Source organism: Gossypium hirsutum, chromosome A04, assembly GCF_007990345.1.
Source record: "Gossypium hirsutum isolate 1008001.06 chromosome A04, Gossypium_hirsutum_v2.1, whole genome shotgun sequence".
In the NCBI taxonomy this organism is placed as follows: Eukaryota; Viridiplantae; Streptophyta; class Magnoliopsida; order Malvales; family Malvaceae; genus Gossypium; species Gossypium hirsutum.
In genome coordinates, this window is record NC_053427.1 from 76,863,519 (window position 1) to 76,883,824 (window position 20,306).

The 20,306-nt window shown below is 31.8% G+C and overlaps 2 protein-coding genes across 8 annotated transcripts; both read right to left on the bottom strand.

Annotated features, from left to right (window-relative positions):
* Positions 1-926: 926 nt before the first annotated feature.
* Positions 927-10,567, bottom strand: LOC107930155 (protein root UVB sensitive 5). Of its 7 annotated transcripts, none has more exons than XM_016861732.2 (15): positions 10,289-10,567; positions 10,155-10,205; positions 9,881-10,041; positions 9,639-9,739; positions 9,212-9,270; positions 8,957-9,003; positions 8,799-8,877; positions 8,650-8,722; positions 8,329-8,418; positions 8,133-8,192; positions 2,485-2,598; positions 1,958-2,018; positions 1,751-1,869; positions 1,580-1,672; positions 927-1,507 (listed from the first exon to the last, which is right to left on the bottom strand). In XM_016861732.2, the coding sequence occupies exons 1-15, from the start codon at positions 10,429-10,431 to the stop codon at positions 1,280-1,282; spliced, it is 1,479 nt and encodes a 492-aa protein (XP_016717221.2). In that variant the 5' UTR covers positions 10,432-10,567; the 3' UTR covers positions 927-1,279. The 7 variants fall into 7 exon arrangements, with proteins under 7 accessions (XP_016717221.2, XP_016717220.2, XP_016717225.2 ...); XM_016861731.2 differs by having other exon boundaries at positions 10,155-10,208; XM_016861736.2 differs by lacking the exon at positions 10,155-10,205 and having other exon boundaries at positions 9,881-10,007; positions 10,289-10,417.
* A 2,998-nt stretch (positions 10,568-13,565) lies between these two features.
* Positions 13,566-17,022, bottom strand: LOC107930153 (probable envelope ADP,ATP carrier protein, chloroplastic). The gene is made up of 10 exons (XM_016861730.2): positions 16,439-17,022; positions 16,078-16,134; positions 15,910-15,972; positions 15,748-15,804; positions 15,581-15,664; positions 15,343-15,411; positions 15,150-15,262; positions 14,893-15,062; positions 14,548-14,626; positions 13,566-14,026 (listed from the first exon to the last, which is right to left on the bottom strand). Exons 1-10 carry the CDS (start codon positions 16,871-16,873, stop codon positions 13,903-13,905), a joined length of 1,251 nt encoding a protein of 416 aa, XP_016717219.1. The 5' UTR covers positions 16,874-17,022; the 3' UTR covers positions 13,566-13,902.
* Positions 17,023-20,306: the final 3,284 nt, after the last annotated feature.

Sequence of the window (20,306 nt, forward strand, 5' to 3'; positions counted from 1 at the left end):
CTACTTTATATTAATGTTATATAAAATACATTAGTATTATCTTTGTTTTGGCCACCAATAATATTATAATTGTATATTTGTACATAGCACAAATACATTAGTATTACTGAATTTTAATTAACCCTAGGGAAGGGGCCTATAGATGGTTGCTTAGGTTTTGCTATGACAATGTCATTACGTGCCAAATTACAAAGAGGATGCCTTCAATTAAGTGAGAGCTTGAAGAAATGGGCAGAGATTGCTTTCTCTATAATTAAATTTAGTTTTTAATATTTATATTTTTTATTAATTTAATTTTTTAAATTAAATTTGGTCTTAAACATTTTTTAAAAAATCTAATTTGATTATTAATATTTCAAAAAGAGTCTAATTACATTTTTTTAAACATATATACTTACTAAATCGTTAAATATTTAAATATAACAGTCATTTGATAATCACGTGTATATCATGCTTTTTTTTAACTTTTTTAATATATTTTTAAATTTTAAAATTTTTTTCATTAAAATATTTTTTATAATTTTAAATTATTTATTAATGTAATGTATAAGATATATAGTGTCATACTAAAATAAAATACATATGAACTATCTTATCAATTGTCACCCTAACATGGTTAAAAGATTAATGTTTTAATTAACATTTTCTTTAAAAAAAACTATTGAACTTTTTTAAAAAATTAATCATCAAATTTAACTAAAAAATAAGTTAATAAAAATGTAAATATTGAAAAAACTAAGTAACCTATCAATTAGCTGCCATAATACAATAATCACAGCAGTGAAATCCCATTGACCATTACCAATGGAGAAAAATATGATATTAGCCTGGATTTTGATTCTCAGCACCGCCATGGCAGTAGCACGTTGCCAAGATTATTGTTGAACTGTTTAGATAACAACTCATTGATACCAACATTTAGTATATTGTTGAAAAAGAGTGTTAAGAAAGATGGTGTGAAACATAGTAGCATCAAGGAAGAAAGTGTAGTGATTTTCATGCTAATAGGATGAGATCCTATCACTCAACCTACACATAATTTGCATGGTTAGACATCGAATGCCTTTGACAATACAGCACCGCAGATGGATTAATATATGATTGTTGCCGCATAAAAACGATCCTTCAACTTCAAGGTCCTCGTAGTTTTGCTTCAATCATTGCCTGATAGCTCAACTTGCATGTCTGTTTTGACCACTTGTACCCATTTTCAAGCATTACAAGGGCAGCTCTGGTTCCTGCTCTGAAACAGGGTGTTTTGATCACCGTAATTTCAGCATTAAACAGGACATTCGTCAATGGAGATTTCCTTGGGGACCCTCAAATTAATTTGATGAATATCCCATCCACCTTTATCCAGCTGTTGAATGAATTCGTTGAACTTTTCATCCATCATGGACAAACTTTTTGCAAGCTGATCAAAGATATCTTCTGAGACATTCAAGTTCTCGTGTAGCCAGTAGGTCTGCCAGACACTACGCAAGACAGAAACACTTGTAGCACCCACCTGCAGTAAATTTTAGACATGATTAAGAGTTAATCTCAGAAGAATTGACTGAGTTTGTGTTAACACACATACCTTGAATGAAACAAAGACCTCAAAATCTATCTGCTGTTGGTTCACCACAAGAATATATTTCTCTCTTGCATATAATCTCAGGAGAGTTTTCAGCTGTTCTAGAAAAGAAAAAAGCAGCTTCAGTTGATTGTATTAGAACGTATATACAACCAGCAAATAGTCAGGCAGTACCATCGAGGTGGATCTCCCACTGCCTAGCATCTCCTCCATGGGCACACCAAATATAATCCGTGGCTTTATGAATCTCTGCCATAATAAAATATTTTCATCCCTATTGCAGTCAATGCATCCTATAGGGACAAATGAAAAAGAATGGGTCATTGCCGTTGGAACAATATCTTCCGTATAAGCAATAGTTAAAAAGGTATATAATTTTACCAGGCACTCTAGACTGCAAAATATGTGATTGTACTAGCATACGGGCTCGCTTAAGATTTATCTGTCACAGAAGTCAACAAAGGAAGATTAGTCTTACCAAAATCAAACACTTGCAACTTTCCTAAGGGTTTTATTTTGACCTTCATGCTCCCTGGTCAGCATGTGTATATTGATTCCAAGAGAGCATAAACAATTATATAATATAGATCTGTTGAGGGGTCGGAGCTTAAATGGTACCATCCTCCCCATGAATGACTAAATGCTATGTCATATAGTTGAGTTCATTTATGCGCAAACTCTTTAGTTTCCAACTTTCCATGGTTTGGCTGTTTAGGCACTCCGATGCATTCAGACTCTGTGACCCCATTAGGGTTCTCAACAGAATCAGGAGACAAAACCCTGATTAAGACAAAGACCAAATGTGTCGAGGATCTAACCCCTCAACAAGATCATAGAGATTTTATCATGCATCTCTCCAGGTACAGTTAATGTTTGGCCTGATGTACCCAGTTAGGAAAAGAACATACTGTGTTAAATTGTAGAGCTGAAAGTGACAGATAACGCAACCAGAGGTGAAGAAGCCGCATGCTTGCCCATGTTGACACCAACATCGGATATGATTTAACAAGGCCAGGAGTATCCTGCATTTGTTGTTGTTGATACTCATTACAAACATGTTAAAGCTACTAAGCTAGAAGCTGACAACTGCTAAAAAATTTGACCTCCATCCAGAAAGTAATAAAAAAGGGTTAAAATATGCCATAAGTCTCTATACTCTTCGTAAATTTGAAATTTAGTCTCTATACTTTTATTTCTACGAACTTAATTCCTTTACTTTTCAAATATCAAAATTCAGACTGTTAACACTGATAAGATATTATGTGCCTTGGCGTAGGATCTAGTCACAAGTCTAGACGAGAAAGAATTCTTGCTTCGACCTATGGTTACTCAAAAGGCAGATTCGTCCTTAACTGAACCCCCGTAATGTTTGTGATAAAAATAAACTGCTTACTTTATTTCATATTGGCAGCTTTTTTATAGGCTGTTAATTACAAAGGGAAAGTCCTAATAGAATTCCGAATTTAAACTCCTAATAGAATTCCTAATTTAAAGTTTATAAGGAAATAAAAAACCTAATCTAATAAGTAAAATTAATACTCCTAAAGAAATTAAATAAATGTAAAACTCTAATTCCTATTCCTTCTCTGATATTGTTTTCCAATGAAAACATCCATATCATTACTCCCCCTCTCGGAGTTGAGCTTGTCGTCAAGCTCAAATTCAAGATAAGCTGCTCGAAAACTATCAATTGGTTCCCAAGTGGCATCTTCTTGAGGACATCCTGCCCATTGCACTAATAGTTCCCGTCGACCTCGATTAAGCCTGGTATTAATAATAGCTTGTAGAGTAGGCAAGGCCTTACCATCATATACAAAGGGCACGTCTCCTACCGCATCTGGTTGAGGTCCCTTGTATTCTTTGAGGAAAAAAACATGGAATACATCATGTATTCTGCTGCCTGTAGGTAATTCAAGCTGATAGGCCACTGTTCCTATTTTGTTCAAGACCTTAAAAGGACCAAAATATTTTGACAACAACTTGTGATGCTTCTGTTTAGTTATCGTCAATTATCGATATTGTTGAAGTCGTAACTAAACCCAATCCCCGACTTTAAAATTCAACTCTCTTTGTCCTACATCATATGTGTTCTTCATTCGTTGCTAAGATTGCAAGAGTCTATCCAGAGCATTTTGTAAAAGTGCATCCCTATCTTGTAGAGCCTTATCCACAGCTTCAATCCTTGTAGAACCAGCTGAATAGGAGAGAAGTCGAGGTGGATCCCTACCGTATACTAATTGGAAAAGGGTGGCCCTTAGGGTAGCGTGATATGAGGTGTTGTAGCAATACTCAGCCCATGGAACCCAATCGACCCACTGTCGTGGACGATCACTAGAGAGGCATCGTAGGAACATTTCTATTGTTTGGTTAACTACCTCTGTCTGACCATCAAATTGGGAATGGTATGCTGAAGAAAAAGCGAGCTTAATACCACTTTGACGAAATAATTCCTTCCAAAATAGGTTGAGGAAAACTTTATCACGGTCCGAAACTATGGATTCCGACAAGCCATGAAGTCAGAATACCTCTACAAAGAAGACCGTAACAACAGATATAGCAGTAAACGGATGGGACAAGGGTAAAAAATGAGCATACTTCGATAGTCTATCCACAACCACCATAAGTACCGATTTCCTTTTTACTTTGGGTAGACCCTCCACGAAATCCATAGAGATATCAGCCCAAACATGTTGTGGTATTGGAAGAGGTTGAAGCAAACCTGCGGGCTGTAAATTTTGCCATTTGTGACGTTGGCATACTAAACAATGTTCCACAAATTCAGAGGTTGCAAGCTTCATTCCTCTCCAAAAAAAATCTTGACGAAAATGATGCAATGTTTTCAATCCCCCTTCATGTGCCATAGCATGTACAGAGGAAATAATAGTGGGAATAATTGGTGAGGTAGGTAAAAGGTACAACCTCACTTTGAAGAAAATCAACCCATTTTGTGCGACCCAATCGGATCCCAATTCTCTTTGTAGAATTCTTTGCTGGAGTTGTGATAATTCTGGGAAAGTTTCTATTTCTTGTCTGATGGCTTTAAGAATTTCAACTTGAGGGAATAAAACAGTCATGAGGTGTGGTAAGTTTTCGTCTTCTCTAAATAAAGCATCTATAGCTCTATTCAACTTTCCTACTTTATACTCCACTAGGAAATCAAACCTCATTAGCTCGCTGATCCAATGCTGTTGTGGGGATGTCATAAGTCGTTGGTCTAACAAGTAATTAAGACTGAAGTGATCAATACGGATGAGGAAGTGCCTTCTCCAAAGATAGGGTTGCCAATGAATCACTGCCTTTGCCAAACCAATTAATTCACGTTCGTAGGCAGCCAACTTGAGGTGTCGATATGCAATCTTGCAACTGAAAAAGGCAATGGGGTGTCCCTTTTCTTGCAGTACGGCTCCAAACCTGCTATCCGAAGCATCACATTCTACCACAAATTCCTCCTCAAAGTTGGGTAATTGCAAGACTGGGACTGCGGAAAGAGAAGTTTTTAATTGGGTGAAATCAACATCAGCTTTCTTAGTCCAATTGAAGGCATTTTTCTTTAGAAGAGATGTTAAGGGTGCAGCCTCTTGTCCATAATTCTTGATGAATTTTTTGTAATATCCTGCCAGCCCAAGAAAGACTCGTAGAGCCGAGGTAGTTTTAGGAGTTGGCCAATTGGTGACATCTTTAATTTTAGTATGATCAACCTCAACTCCTTCACCATGGATGACATGACTAAGGTAGGTTACCTGAGACTCTCTAAAGAAACACTTGGATTTCTTTAAGAACAACATGTTATCCCACAAGAGTTCAAAAACTAACCTTACATGATTCATATGTTCAATCCATGTTTTGCTATAAATTAATATGTCATCAAAGAAGACCAAAACAAACTTACGCAAGTAAGGGCGAAAAATGTCATTCATCAAACTCTGAAAAGTGGAAGGGGCATTGGTAAGCCCAAATGGCCTGACAGAAATTCAATGTGTCCATAATGGGTTCGGAAGGCAATCTTTTCCACATCTGTAGTTGCCATTCTAATTTGAAACTATCCCGACCGTAAATCCAATTTTGTAAAATATTTTGCCCCATGAAGTTCGTCCAACAATTCATCCACTACAGGAATTGGATATTTGTCTTTAACAGTGCAAGCATTAAGCTCTCGATAATCAATGCAAAAACGCCATGACCCGTCATGTTTCTTTACCAAGAGTACTGGAGAAAAGAATAGTGATCTATTGGGTCGAATGATTCCTTGTAACATTTGATCACACTGCTTCTCAATCTCATCCTTCTGAAAATGTGGATATCGATAAGGCCTGACTACAATTGGTCCCGCTCCTGGTTTAAGAGTTATACGATGGTTACATTTGCGGTTAGGAGATAACCCAGACGATTCTTAGAATAAATGCGCAAATTTTACCAGTAGTTTATCCAATACTATATTAGTTAAATCCTGTCCTTGTATCAAACTAAGTCGTGGAACTTCCTTTAGGTGCTGCCCTTGCCATAGTATCTTCTTTTTGTTTACTACAAATTGCATAGTTAAGGAGCTGAAATCCCATAAAATTGGACCAAGGGTACACAACCATTTAACCCCCAAAATCATATCAAACCCTTCTAATGGTATTGTATAAAAATCAACTTGAAAGTTGTCATTGGCCACAACGAACTGTACTGATTTACAAATGCCTATGCTAGGAACCAGTTCTCCATTTGCCACACATACTTGTAGCCCAGATTTTTTTTTGTATTTTCAGTCCCAATCTTGACACTAGACCTTCACGTAGAAAGTTATGTGTACTACCCGAATTAACGAGAACTAACACTGTTTTTCCTGACACCTTTGCTGTTAGTTGTATGGTAAATGAATTCCAAGTTCCTCTAATGGCATGTAAAGAAATTTCAAGATCATCTACCTCATCATCTTGCTCAACTTCAATATCTGGTACTTCTATCCAAAATAGCCTTTTACATCTGTGTCCCATGGAGTAAGACTCGTCACAATTATAACACAATCCCTTAGCCCTTCTTTTTGCCATTTTTGTTCGTGTCAATCTCTTGATAAATGGTGCGAAAGAACCTATTTTGCTGTTATTCCCCATTGGTTTCGTTGTTTGCCCTCCTCCCTTTGCAGAGCTTTTAGTTGTTGGAATAATTGAAGTGCTGCCAGCGTTTTGGGAAGCTGACCAGTTTAGATTGGTTTGAGATAATATCTTGAAAGAGACTTTTTGTTTACGTTCCAAAGCTCGAGTTATATTCATTGCAACTCTAAGGTTTCCCGGTTGTTGCATCTCAATATCAATTCTAAGTTCCTCTAACAATCCGATAATAAAAAGGTTTACTTGTTGTGGAGGTTTAAGATCAGTAGTCCTAGCCAGTAGTGATTGAAATTGGCATTGATATTCTTCTACCGTCCCAGTTTGTCTCAGGTTTGCAAGTTCCTCCAAAGGATTATTACTCATAAGTGGCCCAAACTTGACATGACAACATTCTCTAAAGCGCTCCCAATCCAGATTTGTCTCCTCTTCTTCGATTTGATCAAACTACAATTGTGCCTCTCCTAAGAGATGAAATGAGACTAAGCCTACTTTGTCTTCTTCGTTGGTTAATTGCTTGCCCAAAAAATTTTCGCATCTTTTTAACCATCGTAAAGGATCTCCAACACCATCATAAGTGGAAAACTCCATCTTAGAGTATCATGGCACCATGCTCCCACCGTGTTGCAAATCTGAATTTCTTTTCTTGCCTCCACTGTTGCCCTGTTCTTCATTATTTTTTTCTGAATCCCCTTTCGTTGTCTTTTGGACCGAAAGAGATAACATCGCCATCTGCTCCTCTAATGCTTGTTGCCTTGTAGCCATTTGTTCCATGAATGCCTCTAGCTTGGCTGTCAAAGTTTTTTCGTCACCCATGACAGCTGACTCCGATACCAAGTTGCTATGTGCTTTGGCGTAGGATCTAGTCACAGGTCTAGAGAAGAAAGAATTCTGGCTTCGACCTATAGTTACTCAAAAGGTAGATTCGTCCTTGACTGAACCTCCTTCCCAAACTAACGTTTGTGATAAAAATAAACTGTTTACTTTATTTCATATTGGCAGCCTTTTTATAGGCTGTTAATTACAAAGGGGAAGTCATAATAGAATTCCTAATTTAAAGTCCTAATAGAATTCCTAATTTAAAGTTTATAAGGAAATAAAAAACCTAATATAATAAGTAAAACTAAAACTCCGAAAGAAATTAAATAAATGAAAAACTTTAATTCCTATTCCTTCTCAGATATTGTTTCCAATGAAAACATCCATATCATAAGAATATTTTATTAAATTCAGGTTCATTATAACGTCAAGTGAGTTTTTTTTTTTTAATTACAAAATGTCACGCCAACAAATTTAACAAAAAAAAATTAACAGTGTTAACAATTAGATTTGAATTTTGAATTTTGAATTCTGAAAAGTAGAGGGACTAAATTCCTAAAAGTAAAAGTATAGGGACTAAATTCCAAATTTGTGAAGAGTACAGGACCTATGACATATTTTAATCTTAAGAAAACTGCACAACATACCAGGATCAGTATGCCAAGAGAAAGACCAAGCAGCTGAGCAGTTACTTCCCAAACCTCCTCCTAGAAATTTTGTTCAATTAATTAATTACAAACTCAATTTTATTTTATAAAACAGTCATGTGTAACTCGTACAGGCAAAAAATTTTCGATATCCATAAAGAAGCATGCCTGCTATAAGCCTATACATTTACATTACCTTAGCAGACACCTCTCCCAGGTTTCCTGATATAGCAAAATGGTTTTGAATCACTCGGAATGAAGGATCTTTAAGTCCTCTTGCTACTGCCTGGTCAGATTTCAATCTTCAGCAAATTAATGAAAAACAATTTACAAGACCAACTATTTTTAGCTTGCATTAAAACTGGCACAAGGAGCTATGTGTCTATTACTATAACTGGACTTAGGTATAAACATGATAGGTAGTTCTTCCCTGTTTTCTTTTATATAAAAGACATATTCATTGAGGATGAGTTCATATAGAAAGAGAATACCAGGACTAGTATGCCTGGTGCAATACCTTAGCAAGATTGCCAAGAGATGCCAATGGTAGGAAATAGGCAGGATAAACTTGTGTTGTTAGATCAAATATGCTGCAAGATAAATTAAGATATTCAGTGGTATCTACCAATTCTTGTATAATTTAAGAACTCTAAAGTGAATACAAACCTTCCAGCACTGCCAATGAAATCCGCATACATGCGCCACTGTTTAGGATCATCATCAAATAGATTTCCAAATCGACCACCTAAAGGGAGAGCAATAATAACTAATAAGTTTCATCACCCAACTTTTTTGAGCTTAAGCTCTTTCAAAAATTGCCAGACCAATGAATAAGCGGCCAACAGCCCCAATGCCATCTTTGGACACCCATCTGCACAATGCAAACAGCTCAATGACATACAAGACCATGTAGATAAAAGGAAAAAAAAAACATGATGCTTCCGTTATCTGTAAACCATCTACAGGATCAAGTCCACACACAATTGCAGAAAAACATTGTTCTTTTCCATTCTGGAGTAACAAGCATGGACATAAAGATTTCAGGTAAACATAGATATCTAAAAATCATGGAAAGTTACCTAATAGCTGCAGCGGAAGCAGCAGCAGCAGTTCCTGAGAAAGAACCAACCCCAACAGCCTGCAATCCAGGGAAAAATAGTAATGCCACATAAGCTTAATAAAACAGAAGCAATGATGAATAAAAGATTCATCAAGATAAAAACTAATCTAGAAATGATATTGAAGCCTTATCTGCAAATTCACATACTCAAAACCCACTCTGGTCAGCACCACCCAAAAATACACACTAACTGATACCAAATGAAATCAAATTATAATTATCGACACCAGAGAAAACTACAATCCTAACATCCTTCCCCTTTCCATAGAAAGCAATAATTTTACAGTCTTAAAAGCATTTTGTCTTCTTTCAAGCCAAAATGGAGTGAAAAATCCTACACATCACATACCCAAGTAAGGATAGTGGCCGGAGTTAGATTCACATGCCTTAAGAAGACTTGATGTAACTAAAGTGTGACAGATCCATCCAGTAACATTTGTGGGAAACTGTAACAACATGTATTGCAAGTAATCATCCGAGACAGACCCTGCATTGATTGAAAAAAGAAAAAGGACAAGCAACTGAGTTGATACTTGTTAAACAAGAGATTTGCTTATCTGGACAATGTTAGAGGTGAATATATAAAGGAAAAAGAACAAACGAAAGGAAATGTTAGGTGTTAGTTTACCAGGGAAACCCGCAGGCAACATAAATTCTTTGAGGACTTGTGGTAGCCAAGACAAATTTGGGTCAGATAAATTTGATCCTTGGAACTCGTTGCTAGTTGAATCATGTTTCTCAAGAAAAGCTCGAATCTGCAAATCATCATCATCATCATCTAACATGTATCTGATCATCATAAAACATTGATCAACAGCAACCATTCAGATTCCAACTTTTAATAGTGCCATAGCCATATCCTTTCTACAAAATAAAAGGGAAATAAAAGCTAGGGAATAAACCTTTTAATAGTACCATTTCGATATCTCTCTAATAAAATCACTTGGTCTTGACTTCTATGCAAAAAGAAAAAAGAAATGTTAAATTGAGGGAAGTGAGGGAAAATAAAACAAGTGGTTGACGAAGGAGCAGGTACCTATCATTTTCAGTATGTTGTTGCCCACCTTCTTTTGAAGAATGGAGGGTTCGAAGATTGCCTAATCTCTTTTCGATGGTGTTTCTTGGAGAAAGAAAAACCGGTGAAGGGAATGGGAGTTGCAGAGAATAAGAGAGAGACATTTTAGGATGAAGTGAGGTTTAATAGATATTACTAGTTCATGGACGGTGGGTTTTGTAAGAAAAGTTGAAAAGATTCACTCTTTTTCACTGTCGGAGCTGAAGAGGAAAAGCGTCACCCTCTATCTGCTTTCTTCCTTCCTTAGCCAACCAAATCCCGGAATTTAATTTTAATAGCGTTGCAAACCCGATTTGAGAATTCTTGGGCAATTCGACTTCTCAAACCCAGCCCATTGCTCAATACTCAAAACGGGACATTTGAAGATTTTCAGAATCGGACCGTAACATTGTTGGGCAATCCACAATAAATTACTAAAATAATCATTTTTATTTATCACGAGTTATATTGTAATTTTTTTATATTTAAAATGTTATATTTTAATCACTTATATTATCATATTATAATATTTTAATTACTAAGTTATTAACAGTGTAATAATAAACTAACATGGCACGTTAATTTATGTTAATTTATACAATCGGTCTCCAAATTTTTTCGCTTTGAACAATTTAATTTTTTTTCTTTTATGTTTTTTAACTTTTTTTTCCATTTATCTTTTGCTTATCCATTTGATTTCTTTCTTTCTCCATTTTTTTACATAGTTTTTTTTATGTTTTCTAATTATTAAAACTAATCTCTATATTTTTTATTTTTTTGAACAAATTAATTTTTTCGAGTGTGCTAGTTTGTGGACTAATTGTAACAAATAGAAAACATAAAAAAGCTACATTAAAAGAAATGAAGAAGGGAGAAAAAGACAGAGGGAGAAGCAAGAGAGAATGAAAAATAAAAATAAATAAAAAAAAGTTAAAAAAACATAAAAGAAAAAAATTAATTGCTCAAAATAAAAAAAATAGGGACCAATTATAGAATTTAACCTAAAATTTTTATTTGAAATGATGATTTAACGTGTCATGTCACTTATTGTTACACCGTTAACGGCAATTAACGGCTAAGTTATTAAAATATTACAACACGATAACGTAAGTGACAAAAACATAACATTTCAAACATAAGTGACTAAAATGTAAACAGTGGTAAATAAAAATGACTATATTAATAGTTTACCCTTTATTCAATAATATTAACATTAATTATTATTAAAACATACAACATTATTTTAACTAATATGTTTTAAAAACTAATATTTTTTTTATAAATAAGCTTTTAAAAAAAACTTTCTAAAATATTATGTATTGCTAACAAAAGATTGAAAATCCTAAAATTTAGCAAATTTATTTCATAATCAAATATTTTAATTGCACACTTTAATTACCTAACATAATTTTTTACACATTATTACTATATTTGCATCAGCTTTCCATAAATTAATTTATTTGATTAATCAAAAAAATATTTAATATCTTTTTCTAAATTTAAAATGAAGTAAAGAAGGGTTAAACGAAAATGATTTTTTTGTATGTATTAATTAAAATTATAAATCTTATTATTTTTAGGAAAATTATATATTTAAAAATAAAATATGTTTAATTAATACTATAGTTGTATATAAAAATAAATGTAATTATTTTAAAATACATAATTTCTCCAAAAACAATAAAATATATTAAGTAATAAATAGAGTTGCAACCATTAATTTCATTTGTGTATAAAAATGTATGTAATTCTTTTTAATTATTCCAAACTCTTATGATTCAATAAATGTGATAATACATCTACAACCAAACATATTTATTATCAATAAATTAATTCCTTAATTATCCCATGTATGGGAGATGGTTTTTTCTATGTATATTTATGCATTCTTCATGTTTAATAAAAACCCAAACTTGCAAAAACCCTTTCTACTTATAGTATTATTTACTATTTTCATAAACCCAAAAAAAAAGATCAATGTTAGGTTTAGGGTTTGTTCTACTAGAATGTATTTTTGGGGTTAATTCTTTAATAAATGCTTTCAAGTTAATTTGTCATGCAATTTAATTCATTTAATTTTATATTCTATTGCTTTAAATCCAATTATTTTTTATTTTCTTATTTACTTCTAATTTTTATATTTATTTTGATTAAGTCCTTTATTCAAATATTTTAACATGGTAATTTCGTACTCCCAAAACCTTAAAATTTTATTAAATAATTAAAAATATTCTACCCGTTTAATTTGTTTGTTTTTATATTTATATTTTTTTTAATTTATGCATTTTATATATATTTTATTTTACTATTTTAAAAATGATTTTAACATTTTTTAAAAATAGTTTATTTTTTTTCAAAATACGTTTAATAAAAATAATAAATAAAGAATTATAAATTTTCATATTTTACAGTTTTACAGTTTTTTACATTTTCAATTTCTTACTCTAGTTTATTTTATGTATTAAAAAATGACGTTTCTTTTAATTAACATTAAAATATCAAATAAAATATCATTAAATTAAAAATTTATATTAATATGTTTTAGGTTTTAAAGATATTATTGATCAAACATTACAAATTTATTTAAATACTTTAAAGAAATAATTTAATATATTTTAATGCATATTTACAATTGACGTAGGTATGCAAACTAGTTACATAAGTAAAATAAACATTATGCATATAAAATTTTTAAACTGAAAATCCTATACCTCGCATTTATTTTGTAAACAAAATGAAAAATGTAAATATGCATATAAAATTTTTAAGTTATTGATGGTTTTATTTATTTATTTATTTATTTTTATTTGAGTGAGAGTGTATTTATAAAAGTGAATAATTATTTTGAGAAATAGTAGATATTTTAGGATGAATTTTTTCTAAAACTAATTTAAGGTTTTTAAGATATTATATTATAAAAAATTTTAAAAGACTTAAAAACCCTTACAATAATATCTGTTATTTAAAAAATTATATATATATATATCTTAGCTTTTTCTTTTTTCTTTTTATATAATTAGATTAGCCTTCGATCACTGTGTTCCAAATAATTATTTGTAGAGATTTTGTGGTTTAAACCATTTTTAGAAGAACAATAATTGTGTTCTAAATACCTTGAAAAAGAAAATTGTATATTGAATATAAATATTATAAATATACATTTAAAATGAAACCTCAGTTTGAAAAAAGAAAGCCAAAAGACAGAAAAATGAAAAAGGAGATGTAAAATCATTTAAAATCCAATAGCAAACGCAGAAAAGATCAAACATAGTAGTCGTTGTTGCAGCAGGAACAATTGTCTTACAAAATTAATTGGCAGCTTAAGCATTTGCTTGTACAATACATGATTACTTGGTACTGCAAATTTCGAACCATTATGGTGGAAATTAGATTGCAGTTCCACCACCTAAAAATGAACCAAAAAAAAAATAACATCAAGCTGACTACAGCAACTTTTGGCAATCTAGGGAACATTCCCAGCACTAATCTAAGCGAGGAATTCTCACAAATACAGGGTGATTCTAGCAAACCGTGAGCTCCAAAGGAAAAATGGACACCAGACAAACTTTAAAAATGTGACTTGAAGATCATGAGGATCAGGGTTCTTCAACATTGGTTTCCTGCTTTTCTTTAAGGCAGTTTTCGTCCACAATCTTCTGAAACTCTTCCTCACTAGCTGATATTAGACGTTTGACAATGTCGAAGGTGGTAAGCCTAATGCTGCAGTTGACATGAGTATCAAATATTAGTGAAACTGCGAATTCATCACAAACTGTTCCAATTGTGCAGCAAGGATATTTAGCATCCACTCTATAGACAATTGCATGATCAAATAGACATTGTCTATCTGCAATAATAACGACATTGACTATGAAATCACTGAAACCACCTAAACCATGTATACGAGAACTATATTTTGAAAATAACGAGAAATAAGAGTTGCAAAATTACCATAGGATGGTTGAAACTCCATCTGATATATAAATATGTGATATGCTGTTTCTATGGTCTATTCCCCTACATTATGTAGATCTTAGAGAACTATAACGACATGAAAATCTTGCAAGATCACAGACAAGGAAGTATCGTAATCAGAAATTTGCTAAAAAATATGACCAAGGCCCCAAGATATTCTAGCTCTACATTGAACATTATGAATGTGGCCCATGCATAATTGTGCTCCAAATTAAACGGTAATTTCATGGTAGAAATCAAGATTGATGGAAAGGATGGAAGCAAACCTGCTATTTGGTAGGTTTTTCAATGCATTGGGGACAAAGCCTCTGTACAAGCCAATAACTCCTTCCCGTTCAATGATACCTATACAGCAGGGGAAAAAACACTATAGTCAATGAAACCATCAAGTCTCAAGTTAATATCTTCGGTGCAGAAATGGTAGAACAAAACAAATGAATCAAGGATACTCTAATCTGATAGCAAAATATGAAATTTTGGACTACAATAAATACAGATCATTGGAACATAACCAAATAGTGTGCTCAAGGAGAAAAAGCATGCAAAACAGTGGTTATAAATGCTTAATGCTGATATTGTAAATTTTACATTGACAAGTAACATTGACATACCTGGAATGGCTTCCAAAACTGACTTGTATGGTGTGCCTTTCATCTGCATTTGTCTTCTCACTGTGTCTAAAGGATAGCAAGTGACAGTAGCAGCAAGAGCTGACACTACAGCTGTTAGTAGAGATGCTTGAGTCTTCTGACGATATTTTTCTGGCAAAGCCCTCTTCACGCTGTTATCAACAGAAGAATTTATAAGACAGATTAAAGATTGAGCTCTCATATGATATGTTACCTAAAGCAGTATCATTTGGACTCACAGGTCAAATATGCAAAAGTTCACAGCAATATATGGAGCTATGCCAATGAGAGAAGGTCCAAGACCATAATAAAAGGATGCAAAACCTTCCTCTCGCAACATGTTCAAAGCAACCTGGAAGCAGCACATTAAAGTTCCATCTTCCAATAAAATGGTCATCTTCATGTTAGTAGCAATGAAAGAATTAGGAATACCTCAGACATTTTCCGGTACCCTGGTTCCACAGCTAAGCGTAGTCTGAGGACATCTAACGGATATGTTATCTATATAAAAAAAAAACAACCAAAAATATTGACATAGAGTAATCAACAAGAAAAATCAAGATTCAAGAGACAAAAATGAAGAACTCCAACAACCAAAGTTAAGTGGTCATATACAAATTTGAAATGCAGAAGTCTCACTACAAAATTCCCAAGACATTATATGACTTACAAAAGTAGATGTCATGCCAGCACAAGCTCCAGCAGCAAGTCTTCCAACAACGGATAACTCGCCGTCTTTTCCCTTGAAAAGTTTCTACAATTCAAAAGGAAATGAGAATCAAATGGGATATAGAGCAAGAACCAGCTAACATTAAGCTATGCATATTCTTTTATTACCTTGTAAGTTTCATATGCAAAGAGTTGGACAGCACTGTAAGGTATGATTCTTATCACCTGTACCGATTAATAGTAAATCTATATCAAAATTACCACAGCCAATTGAATAATCGAAATATACTAAAAGAAAACAATCGAAACCCGAAGAATTGTTTAAAAAACCTGAGGAAGGTTGCCTTTCCAGTACCCTTTAATCCCTTCTTCCTTCCCAATCAATGCAATCGCCTGCAATTTATCCCCAAATTTTCAATTATAATCTAATCCAACTACTTTAATCAGCTGAAATTCATAATTATCAATTCCAGAAATGAAATGAATAAAAAAAATCACCTCAATGAAACCAATAGCCTTTTTTGCACTCTCTTGCCCAGCTCTCACCCCATGCGTCTGTAAAAACATACCAAATGAAAAAACAAAATTATATTTTAGAAGAACAAAGAATAGATTCTGGGAAATGAATACAATTCCCAATTTTAATAAAACAATCGATTATTCAACTAAAATATGATAAAAATGTCCATGATTGCGGTAATTTATTTCTTAAACCCTACTGTTGTTACTTGATTAGTAAGCGACTGACTAACTAAAAAACTACGCGCAAGAAAAACGTGGTCAATTATTTTTTTCAAAAAAAATGAGGTAGGTAAAGAGTCCAGTTCAGCTTCAGAGGACCGAACGGCAAGTAAAGAACCTGCATAAGAAGCTTAATTCGATCGAGAGGAGCCGTGACGGTTTTGGCAACGGCTCCGGCGACGGCACCAGCTGCGAAAATGGCAGCGTCTTTCGGTACGTAAGATAGAGCAGCCAAAGGGTGGTTGAGGAGCTGCACCGGAGTAGGCTCGAAACCTCGTTGCTGCTCTCTCTTCTCCGAAATCGAAAGACAGGCAAAATAATTACGAGCAGTGCCACGGCTGTCGCTGAGATTGTAGCAGAGGCGGGCGTTGAGGTAGAGAGGGTCATCGAGCCTCGTGGTTTCCAAGGGAGAAAGATCCTGAATGCTTTGGAATCGTATAATGGCTTTACTTCTGCTTTTGGTTTCTCCCATGGTGGATTGGGATAGGTAAGGGAAATTGGAAACTAAGGGTAGGTAAAGATATAAGGCAACGCAAAGGTTACTGCATAGCATAGAGAGTGGGAAGCAGAGAGACCAAAGCAATCAGTGAGCAAAGTCTTCGAAAAGTTAGCATTTTATTTTATAACTGAAGTTATCTTGAATCGTCTCTTCAGATCCGCTGCTCGCGAGTCTACGCAATGATTCTCTAACTCCAACTAGGGCCGGTATTTCATCAAATTGAGTAAAATCCAATCAAATCAAGTTCAATTCAGTGGAAAAATATTAAATTAATTATTTGAATTAAATTAAAAATTAAATATATTAAATTAAAATTTTATTATAATATTATTTATTACGTTGGAGGCACCTAAATTTGAAATTATAAATATATTTTTAAAAAATAAGATATTAATATGATAAACTTAATAATTAATAAACTTATGTAGAACCAAATTATTATTTTAAAAATTTTAGATTTTTTTATATGTTCTTTAAAAAAATTTTAAAATTTTTAAAATTTTTGAATATATAAAATTTTTAATTTTTATAAATATTTTAAATTTTAAAATTATTTGTATTATTTTGTAATTTTTGTTGAAAGTGACCAATTTGCTTATTTTCAAAATTGACAGGGACCAAACGAGTATTTACACCAATTTGTTATTCGAATTGTAAAATTCAACTTGACTTGAACTTGAAACTTAAATTACTTATTTGAGTTGACTCGAATGGCTCGATTCAATTAACTTGAAATTCAATTTTTTTAATTTTTTCAAATCGAATCGAGTTTCACTCACTCCTAACTCTAACTATGATCGGTGAATAAGCGTGGTAGTAGTGGATCCTGATGGTTATAGGCACATGTGTTTTATTATTTTAAAATGGATAAATTTTAAAATTATAATTAGGGGTGAGCAAAACTCGATTCGATTTGAAAAAAATCAAAAAAATTTAAATTTCAAGTTAATCGAATCGAGTTATTCAATTTTTACGAGTCAACTCAAATAAGTAATTCGAGTTTCGAATTAATCGAATAGAGTTATTCAATTTTTACAAATCAACTCAAATAAGTAATTCAAGTTTCAAGTTCGAATTGAGTTGAATTTTAGAATTTGAATAACTTGAATAATTCGAATAACATATTGGTGTAAATACCCCTTTAGTACTTGTAAATTTTGAAAATTAGCAAATTGGTTTTTTTAACAAAATTCAAAATAATTTTTAAAATTTCAAAATTTTTACTTTTGTTAAAATTATAAAAACTAAAGAATATATAAAGAAAGTTAAAAATTAAAAAATTCTAAAATAATAATTTTGGAACTTAAATAAATTAATTAAAGATTCAAGTTTATCATACTATATTTTTTTCTTATTTTTCTTTGAAAAAGTTTTTAAATATATATGATTTTAAATTTATTTGCTCTAATATGGAATTAGTTCTACTATAACAAAATTTTAATTTGATATATTTAATATTTTTAATTTAATTCAAATAATTTAACTCAAATAATTTCACTCGGTTCGATTCAACTTGACTTGAATTTCATTTCACTCGACTCGATTCAAAAAAATTTCAAATTAAATTAGAATGATAAAATAGGACTTGGCAACTCGATTAACTCAAATTTTTTCACTCGATTCAACTCAATTAGTTCAAACACTCACCCCTAATTATAATAATAAATTTCAATATGCAACTTGATGTATAAATATCTATTCTATATTTAAGATGGGTAAACTATGTCAACTGTCCCTAAACTTTGTTTAAATTTATATTTAAATCACTCAACTTTCAAAAGTTACATAATAGTCACTAACATTATCAAATTGTTATATTTTTGTCACTTGGCTGTTAACTTTCATTAAAAATGTAACATTACACCTTAATTCAAAGGGTTAATAGTTAATTTGGCCCTTGAGCTATAAGTAAAAAATCATTTTATCAATTTCAAAATATTCTTAATAATAACTGTAAAATAATTTAAAAAACCTTTAAAATAAATAAAAAGAATTCATATAAAAATCAATTGCAGCAAGGAAAAATAAATAATTTTGCAGCTAATTTTTCCACCTTCTATCTCATAAAAAAATCATAGTCTTTGAACTTTCAAAAAATAAAAAAGAAAAGAAGAGAGTTAAATAACCAATCACTTTTTTCATTTGCTTTGTTGTTTTACGCTCTCTTCATTTTCATCTCTTTTTTTTCTTTTCTTTTTTCTCTTCTTTCATGCAAATCAATATTGACTCTGCTCTTCCTAGATTATTAAAAACAAAAAATATATGTTTTATTTATAGTTGAAAATAAAATCTTGACTTGAAATTTAAGAGAAGAAATTATGGGTTTGAAGAAAAAGAAGAGCAATTTGTATTGTAAATTTAAAATATCTAAAATTCTAAAATCGAAAGTTATTCAAAAACTCAATTAATCTAATAATTGGAATTATAGAAAAGAAATAACAAACCTTATATTATAAATTAAAAGAAAAAAATCTCAAATTTCAAAAAATTGAAATTTACTAAAAAATCCAAATAGTATAATAAAATATTTTACTCTTTTCTCTTGCCCTCTTATTTCTTAATTTTTTTCATAATTATTAGGAAAATCTTGCAAATAGGTCGTCGATGATAGAAATTTTTACAATTCTCAAGAATGAAAGTAGTGTTGCAGGACTAGATTTTGTTTCTTGAAAACTCAAATGGCAACAATCAGTCTAATGGTGGAATTCGAATATTGCATTGAGATGTATTTTGCTATAGCTTTTAGGGATTTGAGAATTAAATAAAATTTACAAATCAATTTATTAGAAAACAATATGAAGTTGTTGATGTGATTGAAGGTGTTCATTAAGGTAGAAAACAAGTAGAATTTAGTTTGAAAATTTTCAGATTTTTTATATAATAAAAATTTGCAAGTTAGTTTACAAGAATAAGTTTTAATTTTAAGAATTTTTTAGATTTATACATGTTTAAACATTTTTATATTCTTTAAAAATATATTATTTTTAATTATTTTTATAGTCTTTCTAATAATTTTTAATTTTTTTACAATTATTGATCAGAATATTTCAAAATTATCAAAATAATTTTTTAATTATAGTTTAGGGACCAAATTAGCTATTAACCTTTTAAATTGAGGTGTAGCATTATTTTTTTAACAGAAGTTAACATGTGAGTGACAAAAATGTATCAATTTGATAATGTTGGTAACTATTATGTAACTTTTAAAAGTTGGATGACAAAATGTAATTTTAAACAAAGTTTAGGGGCAGTTGGTGTAATTTACCCATTTAATATTTGGGTAAACTGCACTACTAGTCACTCAACTATTAGTATTTTTTTGTCACTCAGCAATGAAAAGTTACAAAATGGTCATCCAATTATTTGCAAATTTCTTTTTTGGTCACCAACTTTTTAATTTGGTCTTTTTCGGTCACCTAATGGTGATAGTTTTTAAAAGTGGAATAATAGCAACTTTAACCCTTGACATTTATAAATTATGTCAACG